The sequence below is a fragment of the Perca flavescens genome, chromosome 19, assembly GCF_004354835.1.
Source record: "Perca flavescens isolate YP-PL-M2 chromosome 19, PFLA_1.0, whole genome shotgun sequence".
Lineage (NCBI taxonomy): Eukaryota > Metazoa > Chordata > Actinopteri > Perciformes > Percidae > Perca > Perca flavescens.
Window position 1 is genome coordinate 12,443,366 of NC_041349.1, and position 20,801 is coordinate 12,464,166.

The following is a 20,801-nucleotide window of genomic DNA, read 5'->3' on the forward strand; positions in this document are numbered from 1 at the left end:
TGCTGAAGGGCGCTTTTCGCGTGATTTCTCACGCTGACAGCTACTGCCCAAACGTCCATATTTTTTACGAGTTCGGAGTGAGAACGGGTTGAAATACTCCCTTTGGTTTAGATGAGCGGTGGCGCCTGGGTCGAGCGTGCAGGAGGCAGTACGTGATGCAGATTACGCCGTGGTAACGTAGCCTGTTCGTAATCGGGTCACAGGCGAGTCTTTTGCTGTTCTTAAATTTGTCGGACGATTTCAGTGTCGGCCCGACAGAAGTTCCCGAATCTCGTCATCTCTTCACCTCAAAAATTATTTAGTTAGACGTTGTGTAGTCGTTCCACTTCTGGGATTGTTCAGGTGCCATCGGAAATTCCGCCAAATGTCCCTCTTTTCAGGCCCGATGTCCGTCACCATCCGCTTTCTTTGTCTTGGCGTTCTAAACTCTGTCGGATTTCTGAGGACTATGGTTAACTGCTCCTCAGATCTCTGCAGGGTAAATCCAGACAGCTGGCTAGACTATCTGTCCAATCTGAGTTTTCTCTCGCACGACGAAAACAACTTTTGAACGTACACATGTTCCACCAAAACAAGTTCCTTCCAGAGACTATTTTGCACTTAGCCCTGCCCATGACGATTGTGAGGGGTTTAAAGAAATGCCAATAAACCAGAGCACATTTGCTGTGTGGACTAGCGAGACCCTCCTGCGCGGCGCTGTGGAGGAAGGTCTGGCAATGCGAGATTAGACTTTGTGTAAATGGCCCTTATTCTTCACCTTTGGATGTTTTTTTTTTTCTTTTTAGTTTCATGCCAGCCGCATGATGGAAACATCATCAATACGCCCACTTGCTCACTGTGAATTATCCAGACAATGATCTGCTCTATTCACACAGGGGCTCAATCTGACATCACACAGACTTTGGTCTCAGGGTAACATCCATTTCATGTCCGATCCAACTGATTTGGACATTTGCATTCTCACATGCAGCTCCTCCGGGTAATGTCTAGGTAAGTTCAGGGTTGCAGTGCATGTATGAAAGGGATTTTGGTGTGTTGGCATACTAACATTTGTTAATAGATCTAAACACAAAGTAAAAAAAAGCAGCAAGGCTTACAACACTGCTGTTTGCATTCATGTATTATGTATTATTATATCATGTCATCTTTCTGTCCTTTTTTTTTCTTTAATATTTTTTATTCCAGTTCCCTTCTTCTTCAGCTCTTTTAAGCTTTCCTTGTTCGTTGCTTCCTTTCTTCCTTCCTTCCTTTTATCCTCCCTTCCCTCGTTTCCTTGAGCTGCTTTCACTGTCCGCTTTAAGATGAGGCTATTGATTTTACACACCTTGTTGAAATTGCGTCAAATACACACCCTCTCTCTCTCTCTCTCTCTCTCTCTCTCTCTCTTTATTTATCTCTCTCTGCCACACACACACACACACACACACACTCACAAACAGCAGCGCGGTGTGACAGCCAGGCTGACAATAGGTGGCTGTCACAGTGATTGATGGCACTGATTATATGTTAATAATGAAATAAACATTAAAAAACACATTCAATAAAGCTCCCCGTTAATGAACCCACCCACTATCTATCTATCTATCTATCTATCTATCTATCTATCTATCTATCTATCTATTCGGAAGAAATGGAGGGAGAAAAAAAGGGAGGGACGAACAAAGGTAGTAGGGGAGGTAGAGAGGACGAGAGAGGAAAACGGCTATGACATTCATTTTAAATAAAAAAAGGTGCTTTTCTTCTTGTTGATTAAAATGTTATTATCAATCCACTGTTTAGGCTTGTGTGATTTAAGATGCTTTTGCCACCATGTTGTAATTGTATAGGCCTAGGCTACTTAAATATTTGGCATTTGTTTAACAGCGAATGTGAATATACTTTGATTTATTAATCAAGACATTATTTAGCAGTAGAGGTGTGACGATGCTCCATATCCACGATTCAATTTGATTTTAACATGTTTTTTTCCAACAGTGACGGCAATAAGAGCCACTAGATGGCAGAAGGCTACTTTGCAACAACATGTTTGAGTTTTTCAAAATTAATGAAACGCCATTGAAAGCACCATTAGTTTACCGAGATTCCCGTGAAGGCACCATGGCCCGTTGGAGACCACATGCTTTACCTTTGTTGTCTGTTTCCATAACTGGACAACATGTTGCTACAAGGTGACTTCAGGGAAACAGGAGGATATTCCAGTTCTGTTGTTTCTCCGTTATCTTCTTCTTCCACGGCAGTGGCCACGGTGTCTGGAAAAGTCGAGCTGCAGGCTACCGGTAAGCTAACGTTAGCCTGCGTCTTCAGCTGCATGCTACCAGCTGGTAAGCTAGCTGTGCTTTTTTTTTTTTTTTTTTGGGGAGTCGCTGATAAGCATTTAAAATTTAATTTCCAATTATTAGTATCCATAGAAATCAAAATGATACACTGATAAAACATACAATATGTGATAACATTGTAGCTTTATGCAACCGTACACTCAGCATTATTAGCCTATTTATTTGTTGTAACGTCTATTGGTCTTTGTAAAGTAGGCTTACTATTTGTTATGGATAAAGGAAAAACACACACGCACGCAGGCGCCCCCCCCAAATCAAACAAACACACACACATACACACATGCACACACACTTGCGCCCCAGCAGGGGGGAGTTGACTTTCACATCAGCAGTTTGAAAAAAAAGTTTTAAAAGTTTTGAGAGAAACAGAGAGCAAGTGTGTGTGTGTGTGTGTGTGTGTGTGAGATTGTGAGAGAGAGTGTGTGTGAGAGAGAGAGAGAGAGAGTATTTTGGTAAAAACAGAAAGCAGGACACAACGTTAACCGACGGCCACCATCATCAATCAGAGTTTGAAGACATCGCTGCTGGCAAAGACGACAGGAACAGAGAGAGAGAGAGAGAGAGAGAGAGAGAGAGAGAGCATCAGGATAAAGGGATGTATGTTAAAAGAGAACGAGTTAAATATAAAATAACGGGGGAGAGAGAGAGGGAGACGGGGAGGTTTTTAGCCTCTTTTAGTGGAGATGGGGGGAATAGAGGAAGAGAGATGATGAGCGAGAGACATGAGAAGTGACGAAGAGAGAGAGTTGTGTTTTTGGCCTCTTTAGCTATTTAAAAAGGAATTAGGACAATGACTAGTCACCTTCAGACCTTCTCTCTCTCTCTCTCTCTCTCTGTCTGTCTCTCTTTTTATGTCTCTCTGTTTTCTTCTCTTAGTTCCCAGTCAGACCAAATGTGGCACAAGATTTTATTTCTAAAAAACAACTAGCGACAACTTTAGCAACTTTAGACCATCGGGGGAAAAGCTGCTAGCTGCTTCCCGAGCTTCCAGTCTTCATGGTATGGTAAGCTAAGCTAACGGACAGACATGACAATGATATTGGTTTTCGTAACATCATTTTTGGAAAGAAAGTGAGAGTATTTCCCAAAATGTTAAACAAGTTGTTTACCAAAGTTTAGTCAAGAGATATATTGATATTTGTCTGTGCAAACCGTGCCTCTCCTGGGCAGTTAAGACTCAAGCAAACTTATACGAAATGAAATGGTGCAAAAATAATAGCTTCCTTAAATTAGGACTCTGTGGCTCTCAGTTCCTTCAAAGGTCGGCACAAGTGAAGCGGTTTAAAGTCAGTCAACGGTGCTAATTTGCGCGTCAAAGTTCACCAAAGCTGGATTCACCACAGAACGAGTGAATCCACTAATGGTGCCAATTTCATTTGCATTAATTGATTTGAGCCAGAATATTTACCATAACAAATACTGCTGTGCCCTTTAATGAAGTCTCTCTCTGTCTCTTCATCCCTCCGTCTTTCCTTTTTTCCCCTCTTCCCTCCTTGTCTTTATCCCTCATTCATTTCTCTCTTCCTTCCCTCTCTGTCTCTCTCTCTCTCTCTCTCTCTCTCTCTCTCTCTCCCCCATCCTCCTCTATAGTCTGTTCTTTCTGGATGAGCAGGTTTTATGAGCGGAGTGATAAAGAGAAGGGGGGATGAAGGGCAGAGAGGGAAGGAGAGGTGGAGGACAGAGGGGGACGTAGGGAAAAAAAAGAAAGCGATGGGGACAGAAAAGAGTGAAAACAGGAATGAGCTCGGTCTTTATTACACCATACTCGATATTGCCCAAGAACATTTTTTTTTTTTTTTTTTATGGCATAAAATGTCTGTCCCTTTTGTTTGTCTTTTTTCGGATTTTAAACTTTGGTGCTGATTCGTTTAAAAAACGGACTGCAGGAAAACATGTATACGTAAATGAAGTCTTAATATGACTGAATGTTTTTTTTTTTTATGAAACAGATATTGTCAAGAAGATGTGAAGAGCACTGGCTAGTGAGACCGACAGTCCTGTGAAAGATTATATTGGTTTTAAATATCTTAGGCAAATCCTGACTTGAGTACAGTCAAAAAAATTCTAGCGCCCATTGGGAACTGCGTCGAAAAAGTCTGCATTGGCTTCTACACCGAAAGACATGAAGTATATTGTGTTTATTCATAAACGAACCAACAAGGATAAACGCTTGTCTTTCAAATTCCCTCTGCACGCGATAGGATAGGGCTACAACCAGGCAGAGCAACGCTAGTTGATAGATTAAACTTTTGCCGTATCCGGTCGGCAAAACTCCCAACACATCTTCCTTTTTTAAGAATGACTTCAGTCTTTAACTCCAAGTCTTCCAGACTCGTGGCCAAAGCGCTGTTCGCCAGCAGCAGCAGCAGCAGCCATCTTCTTTGTTCTCAAGTAGCAGGGAATTCACGCAGAACCGTCGCAACTCTGCTGTCCTTTATGTTAAGCCCGCCCACCGACTCTATACACGATGTGATTGGCCTGACTAGAGTTTGGTTTTTCCAGCTCGTAAGCCAACGGAGAGTTGCTAGACTGGCCCTGGCCGCAAATTACATTTGCTGCCGCTAGGGTGCGTCTAGATTTCTAGGCTAGGCAACAAAAGTACTTGGTTACGTTTAGAAAAAGATCATGGTTTGGCTTGAAATAAGTATCTTTGTTACGTAACTTAAGTTATGTTGGTGACGTAAGTTAGGGTTAAGTTAACTTAAGTTAGTACGTTAGCGTTTAGTACGTTAAAGTTAAAATGAGTCAACGTTGACGTTTGGTTTCACGCGGGACACGTACAGCATTCTCCTGGTTGAAAGTCCTGTTTGTTTGGCCCATCCCTCTTTATGCAGACTTTGGGGTACTAATTGACTGTCCAATGGCATTGTTTTCGGAGGTGCCGGCATCTACGTGTCGCCACCACCACGTAATGCGGTGTTAAGAGGTCATGGTCGTTTCGTGTATTTCTGTGAGATCAGGTTGGCCTGAGTACAGCCTCACAGAGCCGCCGCGAGCATGGCTGTAGATGCTTAGTGTTATTATTCGTATTTTGAGCAATAAATGAAAACATTTATTGCATGTGTTTGCCAAATTTGTGAAAAGAAACGTAGCCTGATAAAACCTTTAAAGAGCAGTGCAGTTATCTGGAAATCGTGCACACTCTCTAACCAATCACAATCTGGTATTCTCTGTGGCCACGGCTAACTACTCTTCTCTATCGACAAAACTGTTTCCCATCCCATTTAAGTGTAAAACAAGAGGCGATTTTTGATTTGACATTCAGCGTGTCCAGTGTGTTGTAATTTAGTTGATGATTGTTAAAAAAAAAAAAAAAAAAAAAAGCTAGTATGGAAATGAAGCGTCGCTGTCACTCCGTCCGGCCCCGAGACGCTCGCTCTGCAGTTTGACACTTGGTAATTGTGTTGTTGAATTAGATTATTAAAGAACACAACTTGAGCCGCCGTCGTCAACATCATCGCTGGAGGAGCTGAGGATGATGGGAAAAGACACACACACACACACACACACACACACACACACACACACACACACGTGTCATCTAAGAATTACTGTATATCATCACAAACTTGCTTACATGCACGCAATGTCATCTGCTACACACACACACACACACACACACACACACACACACACACACACACACACAGTAATGAAAGCTGCGGGCTATTGTGTTTGAGATGGATGGTTTGACTTTAAGCTTGTATAAATAAAAGCTAAATAAATCCTGATGGCCTCTAGTGATGGCTCAGATACAGCAGTGTGTGTGTGTGTGTGTGTGTGTGTGTGTGTGTGTGTGTGTGTGTGTGTGTGTGTGTGTGTGTGTGTGTGTGTGTGTGTGTGTGTGTGTGTGTGTGTGTGTGTGTGTGTGTGTGTGTGTGATGTTTGTGTGTGTGTGTGTGTGTGTGTGTGATGTTTGTGTTTGCACAAACACTTTGGACAAAAATTTGTGTGTGTGTGTGTGTGCGTGAGTGAGTGAGAGAGAGTGTGAGAAAGACAAGAGTTTGAAAAGACACACACACTCCCTAACACAGCCCGCGGCTCTTTCCTCATTCATGTATTTGTCCCAAAGTGAAATTAAAAAAGAAAATTATAAAAAGCCAGCAGACCAATGTCACCCAACACTGCAGTCTAAAATATTTTATACTTGCCTTTTCTACCCCCTCTTTTTATTCTTTTTCCAATTTTTTTTTGTACGCTGTCAGGATTATGTAATATTTTACGGATCCAGACATGACATTAGCCTGACGTTATATTTTTGTCCCATATTTAATTACTTCCTCCATTTTTTTTTTTTTTTTTTTTTATTTTTCATTCCTTGTCTCAACTGCCTATTTCTTTTTTTTTCTCTCCTCTTTACTTCCGATTGATTTGGTGATTTGCAACTGCAAGTCTTGGTCTTTGCCCTGGGTCGAAGATGTCCCAGCATCCATCTTAAAACCGAGCTAAGTCTTTTTAAAGATCTAGACTGCATAGAAAAGATGTTTCAACTGAATTAAAATGAGTATATTTTAACATGAAGCAGATCCAACAAGTCCTCTAAGCTAAACAACAAAACAGACTGTTTCCTTACAAAATTTCCCATAGGAGCGTTTACTGACTTAATGCCACTATCGGCAGTCCTAACCTTAGAACCTGTTAGCACTTGGTTTGAAACTGTGTCTTGGATCTCAAGTAGACCGCGCTAAATACAAGTAAACGACCACCAAGACGCGATTGCGATCCGATCACTCAAACCTCTTGCCGAGGTAGTCTGGGACACATTTGACCACATGCTGTATATTTTGTAGTCTAAACTCTAGAGCTGGGCGATATGGAGAAAATCAAATATCCCAATATTTTTGACCAAATACCTCGATGTTGATATTGTGGCGATATTGCAGGGTTGACAGTTGGTGCTTTCACAAAATATGCACACGATGAGATTTTTGATAAATAATCATCAGTTATGTTGATGTAATAACTATGCGGGTAAAGGCAAATAATGGAACAGCTAGAACAGTCTGGTGTGTTCAGAAAATGACGTCACTCTACTGTAATGCAGCCTTTAAAACCAGGAAAAGACAACACTATCTAGCCTCATATATCGATATTGATATAATATCGATATATTGCCCAGCCCCTATAGGTCAAAAACCTTGCCCCCTCCATGTTAGTGGATGGACATACTGCTGCTTGTTATTTTAGTATTATTATTTTCCACTTTTAAGTAATTTTTTTGATCTCCAAATTTTTGTATTGTGGAGACATAGAGGCTAAAACACTAACAATAAGTCATGATGACAATAATTATAATGGGGTTTTAGTTCCCAATGTAGTAGATTGTCAGCCCCAGCAGGAAACATTCATTTATTCTTTCATTTTAGATAAATTTTGAGGATTCAAGGCTGTTCGTTGGTTACAACGTGTTGGTAGTTTTTGGAAAACGCATCAAGAAAAACAGTAAATGTGTGGTGGTGGTGGTTGAGTTACAAGAAAACAGTTTCTTAAACTTGTAAACAGCATTCAGTCAAACTTTACTTCTTTGATTCAGTTTGAGTCCAGGTAACTTTCCTCGAACATACATCACTGTCAAGTGACGCGGTACATCCTGCAGCCGCCCTGGGAGTTTCTTCTCACTCACAGATGACATTATTTCCCCTCCCTGCTGTTGTTCATGTGGTTTTCAGAAGTAAAAGAGCGATAAAGAGAAATAATGGGGAAAAAAAAAAAAAAAGGATTTGAACATTAAGTCCTGTCATTTCCATTAAAACACTGAATGGCTACAGTAAAGCATTTCCCACACTGCATTTAGCTTTTAACGATAGCTAAATGAAATAATAAAAAAAAAAGTTCTGGTTAGTCGTAAAATATTTACTTGTTGACTATAAAAATATACTGTAGTGCTTTGGAAACTCTACAGTCAGTTATTGTACCGATTATCAAATGTAGCTTGGGCTAGCCTGAGCACTGGTGTGATCCAACAGATTAAATGAAATGATAAAAATATATGCTAGCAGCTCTGTGACGCTTAACCCCTATTTTCCATATGGCGCGCTGCGTTTTCCGGATGCTAGGCGCCCCCCCGCGGGCAATCCTAGCCATTCAAGCCAATGCTTGATATTCCACCAGCCGCGCCACGGCGCGTCCCAGAAGCGTGCGTGAAGTGGCCAGGTCAATATTCACGTGAGCCGCGGGCTGTTCACACAGACGACAAATATAACATAGTATATATATATATATATATATGTATAAAATATTGCACCAGTACCCTATCAGGCATTGCACATCCTATAACCATAATGGTAAGTACCACAAATGTTATTTAGTATTAGTCACACATCCATCACTGCAGCCAACATCTCTTATTATTCATTAATTTGATTGAAAGCGGCACAAATGAGAATTTACTGTACACGGGGTTGAGCTTGCAGTTTGGTAACCTGTACCTTCTGCCTGAAGGCATCAGCTCATACTCCCCATACAGGACGTGATTTGGGTCGTGGGTGATTTTGAGACCCCCGTTTCCTCACCGCCTCCTCGAAGAGCTCCCGAAGAGGAGTAAGTTTCTGTCTAAATCAACGGAAAGAAATGGATATAATCTAGGGCTGCCACCTCTTAGTCGACTAATCGGTCATTTTGGTCTTAGTCGACTAAGATTTCTTTAGTCGATTAGTCATTTTTTATGCTTATTCATGCTTAATTACTTATTTCCAAGAAACTTCTGAGCACATTTATGGTAAACACAAGATTTAAAGTGGAGCTTTTGCAGGATTAATTGTGGAGAAACTCAGTTTTACAGATGGTTAATTAACTACATTTATATTGTGCTTTTCTAGTCTTAACCACCTCTAAAAAAGGGCACAGCTCTGTTAGTCGACAAAATCCTATAAGTGTTAGTCGACTAAGAATGTCTTTAGTCGAGGACAGCCCTAATATAATCTTTGCCACCGTTTGGTTTTTAGGACTCAATCAACGACGTGTCCGAACTGTCCAGTTTCCAAACATCGTGATTGCCCGGAGAGGTGTGACACCATCCATGCAGATTGAAGGTATGTCTTTTATCTGCAGCTCTACCAGCACAAAATAAAAATATGACATGCAGCACAGTTTTTTTTTTTTTTTTAATGGGCTGTAAAACGGCCTTTTGTATAGAACATCGGACTCTTCCTCTGCCTCTCTCGGGAGGGATGAAGAGCATTTTGCAGACAAGTTTTTCCACTTTTGTCCTCTCCCTCTCTTGTCACCTGTTCTTCCACCGCCATCTCTCCATCTGTCCTCCTCTTCCTCCTCTCCTCACATATCCCTTTTCGGTCTCCTCTTCCTCTCTCCCTCTCTCACTCTCCACGTCCAAAAGTCCAAGTTCATATCGGTCGTTATAACCCCGCTGAGAGATATTCACCTCCGCTAAGACCTCATCTCTCTCTGTCTCTCCCTCTGTGTCCAGCTTCAGTTTGATCATTTATTAGTCCTGAGAGACAAATGATTGCCTCTCTCTGTTCTTTCTTAACTTTTTATTTCATCTTCCGTGCTCCACCTTTACTCTTTGACCCCTCATTCCTCCTACACCTGGGTTTTTTTTCTACTTTTTCTCATGAACTCTTATGTTTGTACTTTAGTTTTCCCCTACATTTTCATGATTATACATACATTTTACTGACGGAACGTTTTTAATGCAGGACTTTGTAACTGTAACAGAGTATTTTCACAGTGTGGTAGGCCTTTTAGTAGTTTTACTGCAGTAAAAGGATCTGAATACTTCCTCCACCACTGACTGAATGCGGAGTTGTGAAAGAAACTCTTATTTCTAAATATTGAGCCTGGATTTTTTACCTCATTCACATGTTGTATGTTAAATCACCCAGATTATTTACACAGATTTAAATTCTCTTGCTTTTTCAACTTTTTTCTTTCCCCTTCTCATCGTCTTTTTTTCACTCAGTGCGTCTCTCTCTCTCGCTTTTTTCCCCTCTTTCATTCAGTCAGGGTTTCTCAGTGTAATGAGATTACACAGGATTATAAAACCCCGTCTGTCTGTAATCCACACCGCTCAATCCCATTTCACTGCTTAAACACACACACACACACACACACACACACACACACACACACACACAGACACAGCGGTAATTAATTCTCTCTGCTGCTACATGATGATCTCTTTTCTTATTCGTTTATAGTCTTCTTTCTTTTAATCCCTTTTTTTTTCTTTTGTGACATAAATTATCACCACATCCTCTCTATTCATCCATCTTTCCTAAATCCCTGTATCCTTCTTCTTCTTCCTTCTTTATTTCTTTCTCATTTGAATGAAATCTCTCTTTCCTTCCCACTCACTTCCTTTCTCACTTCCCCCACCTACAGTCTGCCGATTTGTTTACTGATCAGCGGTCAGTGTGTGAAGAACATGAGTCCGTCTCGCCACCAGAGCTCGCATGTGAGCCACTACTGGACACACAGGGACGGACGCACACACGCACGCACACACGCAGAGGGGTTGAGATGCTTGACCAAAAAAAAGAAAAATAAAAACTTCCCGTTTGCGACTCAAACAGCTCGTGAGAAAGTTTATGAAACAGCAGAATGAGAGATCTGACCGATACCCTCCACGCACACGCACACACACACACACACACACACACACACACACACACACACACACACACACACACACCTCCCAATGGGGTGTAATAAAGTCCTCCCCCTCATTCTCCGCCAATCACACCTTCAGGCCTACAAGACAACTTCTCTGATTGGCCCAGTCAGCTGTCAGTCATGTGTGAAGAAGGCGGGGCCGGGGACAGGGGCTGACCTGGAGTCTGATCCAGTCGCTTTTACGCACAGACCGGACAGTCCGCTTACCAACCACGGATAACAAGAGTAAGAGTGTATTCTGGATAGACGGAGTGGAAGTAGACAGGAGGGGAAATTAGGAAGAGGGAAGAAGAGGAAAAAAGTGACAGGAGAACAAGCAGAAAACGCGCAAGTGTATTCTCAACTGGGAAGAAAGAGGAGAAGAAGAAGAAAGTGTGTAAGTGTGTGTGAAAGGGAGAGACAGAAGGAGAGAGTGTGTGTGTGTTCGCCTTCACCACTCTCCACTTCTTCAAACACCACCACCACCACCACCTACATGTCGCTCCCCGGCTCCCCTCCGCTCCTCTCGCCGGGCTCGGGTGCCCCAACTCCGGCCGGGCTCTACCGCTCGGTCCCGGACGCGCTCCACACCTCCGTCGCCACCACCACCGGCACCTCCAGCCCGGGGCACACCAACTCCCACGTTCACTCCCACTCCTTGTCCCCTTCTCCGCGGCTCACCAGCAGCATGCTCAGCGCTTTCCTGCCCGGACCAGGGGGCGCGCTGGCCGGACTGGGCAACGGCGGCGCCGCGCCGCTCGTGTCCGGTTGCGGTGCCGCTCTGGGTTCTCTCGGCGGGCTCGGCTCGCTGAACACGGCCGGCTTGACCCCCGGTTCCCCCGGCTTGGCGCAGGCTTCGTCCAGCCCGGGGCTGTGCAGCGAGTGCAAACTGGTGGAGGTGCATGGCGTGAAGGTGGCCAGCTTCGGCGTGGACGGCCAGGAGCTCATCTGCCTGCCGCAGGTGTTCGACCTCTTCCTGAAGCACCTGGTGGGCGGGCTGCACACCGTCTACACCAAGCTCAAGAGGCTGGACATCGCGCCGGTGGTGTGCACCGTGGAGCAGGTGCGAGTCCTGCGGGGGCTCGGCGCAATTCAGCCCGGCGTGAACCGCTGCAAGCTCATCTCCAGGAAGGACTTCGAGATTCTGTACCAGGACTGCACCAGCGCCAGGTCAGTGCTTTTATTTATATATATATATATATATATATATATATATATATATATATATATATATATTACAGCCTACTTGAATCACTTGTTATTATTTGTGTGATTTCACTTAAAAGTCTCTACAACATTCCGAAAGCTGGACGGCTTCGAGTGTGTCCGTTTCGCTGCAAATTCACTCACCAACTTCCCGCTGCGTTTGCAGCGAAAACAAGTCACTTTAAGCAACTTTACTTCGCATTATATTTCTGACACATTCGAGTCTGTTTACCGTGTTTCTTTTCTGTTATGTTTGGTGGAGATGTCCACTGCATCCGTGGCTCCAAATGTACTGTTGTTCAAACCATGTTCCCATCATATCCCCTTCGAATAAGGGACTTAGGCTCTGCAGGGACTTTAGATGGGTTCGGGACACTCAAACAAGTAATTCTGTTTATTTTTTTGGAGGCGAGGTGTCACTTTTTTTTTCTTTTAATATCACTACAATCACTTAAAGGAGAAGGATGTGATGACAAAATGTTGCAAAACAATATTCTTAAACCTATTCATCATTATTTTTTGCCATTCATTTAGTTTTCTGTAATACATTTCTCAGCTCTTCCTCATGATTGAATCCCATAGTGATTCTCAGTTTGCCCTTGGTCATCATCATTAACAACATGATATTAATATGTAATATATTCTCCTTGTGTTAGGCATCTCCGCATGCATCATCGTGATATTCCTGTCCTTTAGAAAATTAGTTTTTTTTTTTTTAGAAGACTAGAAGATATGGCTTCCTTTTTTTTAAATTAATCACTGACTTGTTTGCTTAATGGTTACTTTATTGAAACGGACTTCCTGTTCTGTTGTCAGTGCCATTCATTATTTTGCTTAGGTGTTGAAAATTATGCTTTTACTGTATCGACTTTGGAGCTTGATGGAAGAGTGTGTGTGTGTGTGTGTGTGTGTGTGTGTGTGTGTCTGTGTCTGTGTCTGTGAGATGCTAAATGAGCAGAGCATGTTTCAGTAGTTTGTTGTTTTAGTAAAATAAAAACACTGACAGCAAACAGACGCAGAGCAAACAAGCTTCTGTTGACTTGTACGGAAAATATTCCCATAATCCATTACTTTATACCTCACCACTCAGACTGTGTGTGTTCATGTAACCTAAGTGTTAGTGCATGTGTGAGTGAAGGTGTGTGTCAGAGAAAGAGCTTCACGTGTGTGTGTGTGTGAGAATGTGTTTGTTGGAAACACGCAGCTTTAATGTGTGTGTCTGTGTGGGAACAGACACTTTATGGAGTGTGGTTTTAATACCCGTTATGTAGCCTATTACGGTTGTGTGTGTGTGTGTGTGTGTGTGTGTGTGTGTTTGTGCGTGCGGACCTACTGTACCTGCCACCTCTTTGTTCACAACGTGTTTCCGTTATTAAAGTGACCTCTTCGACCATTCAAATGAAATCTCCAAAGTGACGCTCCGTGCGTCAGGTTTGGGTCCCCCACCATTTTGAAAGCTGCTCTACTGAAGCCCAAAACGAGGGCTGAAAAAGGCACCTCACACTTCCACTTCTAAATATGTCAGAATTTAAATTTAAAGACACGAGAGGTAACAACATCTTATCTGAACCACAACACGGTTTGTTATTAAGGATGTAGAGTCACTCTACTGTAGACTGCACAAAAGTGCTCAAGTGCGAAGAGCACATTGTGTATAAGGTGTTGTCTTTGTTGTTGTTTGAGGCAAAGTGTTTTTTGGTAAGGAAAGAATTTGCTTTTCCATTTTGGGGAAACAAGCTGCACAAAATGAGTAATTTGAAAGTATAGATTACTTTTTCTTCTTGTTTTCAGTGTTGCAGGTCTTTTTATAATTTTTTTTTTGGACCATAACCAGCATGTAGTCACAGGAGGTTGTTTCAAATATGCAAAATCTATTGAGAAAACTGTGGGAAGAAACGCATCGCATGAATCAGAAATCTTTTTTTTTTTTTTTGGTTGGATGAGAGTAAATTAAGTTTGCGTCGGTTGTGTTGTATGTTTGTACTATCGTTCTGCAGTAACAGGAAAAACATAATTTTCTCTAATTTGTGCATCAAATTGTGTGCTGTTTCCTCACTGTCATTGAATTCCAGGAGTACAAAGGATTTATAAGGGCTTTTCTTTTTTCCAGATAGTTAAGAAACCAGCAGATTCACTGACATTTAAAACACATAAGAGTAAAGTTCCTCCTAAAAAGGACAGAGGTTTCTTTCTTCTTCTTCCTTCTTCTGATGCTGGTTTCAAAGTAAAAATCGAATGCTTGAAGCTGCAACGATGCCTCTGTCCTTTTTTTTTTTGGGAGGAACTCTACTCTTAGAAGTTGGAAAACTTTTAAAATACGCTGAAACAAATGAATACACGCAGGTCGCTTTTCGTCAGGTTTTCACAACTACGAGGGAGGGACGGAGGCGAGGATGCTATACGTTATGAAAGCGCTGTCTTTCGACACATCATGGAGGCAGTGAAAGGCTCTTTGAACCCCCTTGGCTCCCGACGGCTGCCATTTGCGCCCAAACTCACGCACTATTCTCAGAGTCATAACTCAGTCTAGGGCTGTGCTCGATTGAAGAAATTCTTAGTTGACTAACACTTGTTCAATTGTATCGACTAATCGATTAGTTGATTTAATCGACAGATCTGGAAATCTGAGTTTCTCCGCAAAGAGTCACGCAAAAGCATCACTTTCATTCTTGCGTTTACCAGAGATGTGCTCGTACATTTCTTGGAAATAAGTCATTCAGCATGAAAAAAAGCATCAAATATGACTAATGGACTAAAGAAATCTAAGTTGACTGAGACCAAAACGACCGATTAGTCGACTAATCGACTAAGAGGGAGCAGCCCTAACTCAGTCAAATCGGAAAAACGTGGACATGATACACACATTTATAGATTCTGTGTGACTCACGCTTCCTGAGGATATCCTTATATCTGATTTCCATCTCGAACAAACATCCATAAATCCACTTAGAAATCATAGGGGGCGGGCGGAGAAAAAAAAACTGCTCCTCATAACTACAAAACTTGCTTGAGAATAACCACGTTTTTAAGTTTTCTTCAGTATCAGAGTAATCCAGTGATAGTTGTCTGTACCGCCTGTGGTCCACTGCAGACATTAATTGCTAATAGCTAATTCAGCATATTTAAAAAAAAAAACAAACCCTTGCTTTGCATGAATACACTTGCTACTTTGAGAAACGTGTTTAGTTTCACGTTTAGGGCTGGGACTTATTTCTGGAAACTCCTTGAAAAGTCCTGGACATTCACATGAGGGGGGGAAACGCAGTGGGGAACACGCTGGACGTCGCCGGTCGTCTGCACTCGCGTCTCGTGCTTTCAGCCCAGTTTTATTTTTTGAGTCGTTGAGAGATGAAAGTGATAGATGGCAGTTGTTTAGTGTGCCCGGGCTAATCATTAACAGTATTCTGTTGCTGCGCAGTCACTGGATTGTTGGAGGGTGACCTCTGTTTTAGCTGACCATACACACACACACACACACACACACACACACACACACACACACACACACACACACACACACACACACACACACACACAAGTCCATAGTTTATTAAGCTTGAAATGTTCATTCCCCTCCCTGTTTTTGTAGAGTTGGGTCATTTTTTTTGCTATTTTTGACTCCTTTTTTTTATCACTTTCTCCCTCTATCTCTTCTGTCTCTCAACCCTATCTGTGTTTTTTCAACAAACAAACACACACACACACCCTCAGAAGTGTATTTCTGTCTCCTGGCTAATTGTCTCTTCTTCATTCCCCGTCCTTCACCTCTCTCTCTCTCTCTCTCTCTCTCTCTCTCTCTCTCTCCTCTGTCTCTTCATCTCAATCACTCTGTCTTTCTCTCTCTCACACACTCAGCGGTACATGTCAGAGGTAATAATGGATCATGTGAATGCGCATGGAACAACACGGCTGGAGAGCTATTGTTGTTGAACGCGCAGCGAACACACACTCCTCTCCCTCTCCAATCATATTGACATTCCTCTAATGCCTCCCTCTCTCACCCTCCCTCTCGCTCTCTCTCTTGACGTTACTCTCTGGGAAAAGAAAGGGAAAAATGTAATTCTTAAAGAAAAAGAAAAAACAAAACCTCCCACTGGGCTTCTGCATACTTCGTCTTCTCGGCAACCATATGTGTGTGTTTGTGTTTGTGTGTGTGTGTGTGTGTGTGTGTGTGTGTGTGTGTGTGTGTGTGTGTGTGTGTGTGTGTGTGTGTGTGTAAACGACCACTTATATGCACTTGTGCCTCATGGCGCCGGTTTTGTTCAATAATTACGGTTTAGGTTAACTTATGTTTTATTTTTTAGATTTAAAGTGCTCTTCAGGGTCTGCTCTTTAACTGAGATTTAAAAAAAAAAATAATAAAAAGAAGAGAGAAATAATGTGTTTCCACACCTCCTGTTAACCTCCTGAGTTACTTAAAGGAGTTGATATCAACTCTGTGACTTGCGGGGTCGGGGGACATTTTCTTACAGCCTGTTTCACCCATCATGCTGTTTCAAAAAGTGTATCTGTGTTCTCTCAATACTTCCCTACTCTGTCTGTAGTGTGCAGCCCACACCCGCTGATTCCTACTGAAGACATACATGTGGTTTTAGATGCTGTGCACTTCATCTTAAGCATACTGAGGCCTGCTCTCTCATTTTGCAAGCGTGAGACTTTTATTTTGTAGAATATTTTAAAAGGTGGATAGACGCGTCATAGTTCCGTGATTGTGTCTTGCAGATGATTCTCATCAAACCACTGAGCTTTCTTGAATGAGAGAGAGCGTCTATTCTGATTTCTTGTCACGTGTGTGTGTGTGTGTGTGTGTGTGTGTGTGTGTGTGTGTGTGTGTGTGTGCGTGTGCGAATCAATAGTGAGTGACAGGAGGGAGGGTTGCTGATGTCGTGAGTGTTATTCTGGGCTCTCCTTATCACGGCAGGCTGCTAGAGCGCACACACACACGCAGAATCAGTGAAACACACATACCCCGATGATGGAGGTCGTATTGGCACACAGGGAGCAAAGCCGTTTTGTTTTGGTGAAGCATTGCGGACACACACACACACACACACACACACACACACACACACACACACACACACACACACACACACACAGCATGAACTCCTTTCATCAATTTGCTGTTCTTCATTCTTTTACATGGAGCATTAAGTTCTTTTAATGGAGCACAGTGGTTTGTAAAACACACACAAACTGTCAGTTGTTTTGCCTTCTGGCTGAGGTGTGTGTGTGTGTGTGTGTGTGTGTGTGTGTGTGTGTGTGTGTGTGTGTGTGTGTGTGTGTGTGTGTGTGTGTGTGTGTGAAAGAGAGATTGTCTAGCATGCACAAACAGAGCTATCAGTTGTCACACTGGGTCGGGTTACATCTCTGTGTGTGTTAGTCTGCGGTAGTGTTCATATTTGTCTGTTTATGTGTGTCTTGCTGATATGTGTGTGTATTGTTTGTGTTAGTGTTTGTTTTGCTGGTTTTTGTGTGTGTGTGTGTGTGTGTGTGTCTGGTTTCAGCTCCGCTTTGTGCTGTTGGTTAATTGATAAAGGTTAAAGTGTTGGCCGGCGGGCAGCTGAGGTCACCTCGCTACTGCAGTGTGAACGCGTGCGTTCAGGAGCCACACAGCGTCCACACGCAATTCATCTGTCATCATTGACTGGCGAGTAAAGTATGTACTTTAATTTAACTTAATTTGAACCATGACCACAGAAAATACCCAGATGTCTGCTCTCAAAACATCTGACCAAAAGGACTACAGTTAAATTAGTTGGCTGGCTGATACTGGCACATTTACAGAAATGTTGATCAGTGTGCCTTGCCCTTTTTTTTTTTTTTTCAAATGAAATGAATTAAAAAGGTGTGCTTTATTGTCAGATAACTGCACTGTAGGCTGTTTATACAAGGCTCCAGCTTCTGCTACATGTTTGGAGTCGTGTGTTATTGTATATTTGAAGGTTGACAAAAACACAGACTGTACTTGTACACAGTGAATACAAAAGATGTTTATTTTGCTGCCTGGGATGTACTTTGGCTTGCTTGTGCAGTTATGGACAGTAAGACACTTCTTCTCATCATGGGTTATTATCGCTGACATTTTATTACATTTTCTATCCAGCACTCTGGTGGCTGTGAGCTTTCTCTGTGTGTGTGTGTGTGGGTGTGTGTGGGTGTGGGTGGGTGGGTGGGTGTCTCAGGGGCAGAGGAGGTGGTTTCATGCTTCACTTACCAACGAGAGAGAGAGAGAGAGAGAGAGAGAGAGAGAGAGAGAGAGAGAGAGAGAGAGAGAGAGAGAGAGAGAGAGAGAGAGAGAGAGAGAGAGAGAGAGAGAGAGAGAGAGAGATCAAAGTAAGAAATATGACCCTCTGTCACCACGGAGAAGAACTGATCCTCTCCCTGTGTGTGTGCGCGCTTGTAAGTGAGTGTGTGTGTGTGTACTGAACAAAACTGCAAGAGGGGAGAGGCAGGTCAACGTGTGTGTGTGTGTGCGCGTGTTTGGAAATAGATAATGTTTCACAAAGGCTGTTACAGTCCCCAACATCCCAGAGAGAGAAGTTCAAAAGGAGGTGGGTGACGGACAATGGTAACGAGAGATGGGGGGGGACGGACATGTGTGACCACCAGTAGTGGAGGAAGTAAAAGTACAAATACCACACACTCAAATACTCTGTTACTAGTAAAAGACCTGCATTGGAAATCGTTCTATCATGAAAATAGAAGTAAACTCTTCATATGTTTTGCGTGCAGAAATCTTAAGTTAAGTAGAAAGTGGCATGAAAAGTATTTTTCATATTTCCACTTGAGTAAATGTTTGTGTCTTTAGATGCTGGCTTCTTTAGTGTCGACGTACCTCAAGTGACAGAGAGAAATGGAGGGAGGGAGGGAGGGAGGGAGGGAGGGTGTTGTCTGCAACAAGATTATTTGATGCCTGTGAACACATACACTTAAACACACAAACACACACACACACACACACACACACACACTGTCTCTTAGGTGCACTTAGCTGATTGGTTTACAAATCGCATTAGGGAACGTAACAACAGCTTTTCCTCTCGTTCACCAGGTAATCTCTCCATCCTCTCCTCCTCCCTCTTTCCTCCAGCTCCTCCTTTCTATCACCTCCTCCTTTTCTTTTTATCTCTTCCTCCATGACTTTAATCTCTCCCTGATGTCCCTCTTTACACATTTTCTTTAATTTGTGAAACTCTCCAAATGATTCCCTCCTCTTATTTCTCCTCTCTCCTCCTCCCTCCTTTCATTTCTCCTCTCCACTCCTTCTTTTTCCCTTTTCCTCATCTCCCCACTTTCTTCTTCACATTCTCATCTTTCTACTGCTCCATTCTGTTCTCAGTGGTCCCTCTCTTCTCCTTGTTTGACCCCTCCCTTGTTTCCTCTCCTCCTTCTCCCTTTTTTTTTCCATCTTTTGGGTTCCTCCTTTCGTCTCCTCTTTACTATTCTTTCTCTTCTCCTCTCCTCTTCTTCCCAGTTTTTCCTTCTTTTTCTCACTTCTTTTTGTTCACCAGCCTAAGTTTGTCTTCTTCTTTTTCCCTCCCCCTCCTTCGGTCCATCTCCTTGTTTCCTTTCCTTATCCTCTTTTTCCACGTTTCAGTCCGTCGGTTCTCTCCTCTCATCTCCTCGTTTCCTTTCTTGTCCTCTCTTCTTTTTCCCTCCCTCACATCCTTCTTTTATTCAATCTTCTTGTCATTTACCCTCCTCTCTCCCCCCTCTCCTCAATCTCTCTTCTTCTTCCACCTGGTCTTATCTCTTTATTTATTGTGACAGCTTGTTGTGTGTGTGCGTGTGTGTGCGCGCATGTGTGCGTGTGCGCGCGTGTGTGCGTGTTGGAGACAAAAAAGAGAAGCAACCAACAGATTTACAGTTTAGAGCGAGCCGCATCCGCAAACTGCAATATCAAAGAGAGAGAGCGAGAGAGGAGGAGGTCAGAGGCGAAGGAGGAGATGAAAGGAGAACAGAGAGGAGGAGCTCAGAGAGGGTAAAGAGGGGGCAGCGGGGGGATGACAGGTGATGTGTGTGTATGTGTGTGTGTTTGAGCGCTTTCCTACAGACAACATGTTATTAATAAAAACAGGACAAAAAAGGTAATTATCACGTTTTTAGATGCGTGTGTGTGTGTCAGTGTGTTATTACAAAAATAATTATAGCTGAAATCAATTAAAAACATGACAAGAGCATGCATGCATATGTGCGTTTCTGTTTGTGTTTGTCGCCCACCAGTGTCCGCGCCATGCAGAAACTTTACCAGACAACGTGTTATTAACAGAAACTTTAACTTAATTTGTAATTAGCAGTGTGAAAACATGTCCGTGTGTGTGTGTGTGTTTCTGTGTGTGTTTTCTTTAAAAACTGTTTTGTTTTTTTTGCGATTATTGCACATTTTCAGTTTGTGTGGCTTTTGTGTGTGTTTTTTAGGTTTTTATTGCTGTGTGTGTGTGTGTGTGTGTGTGTGTGTGTGTGTGTGTGTGTGTGTGTGTGTGTGTGTGTGTGTGTGTGTGTGTGTGTGTGTGTGTGTGTGTGTGTGTGTGTGTGTGTGTGTTCATCACCACCACCACCCTGCGCGTCAAAAAGAAATCCTTCCCAGACAGCGTGTTATTAATGAAAACGTATAATAATCCATTTAAAAACATGTCATCATGA

The 20,801-nt window shown here is 42.7% G+C and overlaps 1 protein-coding gene across 1 annotated transcript in view; it reads left to right on the forward strand.

Annotated features, from left to right (window-relative positions):
- The first annotated feature begins 2,076 nt into the window (after window positions 1–2,076).
- Window positions 2,077–20,801, forward strand: part of LOC114545634 (dachshund homolog 2) — a 111,503-nt gene continuing 92,778 nt past the window's right edge. The window contains exons 1-3 of the mRNA XM_028564051.1: window positions 2,077–2,276; window positions 9,281–9,367; window positions 11,047–12,119. Of these exons, the coding sequence (XP_028419852.1) occupies window positions 11,446–12,119 (674 nt within the window). The 5' untranslated portion in view covers window positions 2,077–2,276; window positions 9,281–9,367; window positions 11,047–11,445. The remainder of the gene's footprint in view (window positions 2,277–9,280; window positions 9,368–11,046; window positions 12,120–20,801) is intronic.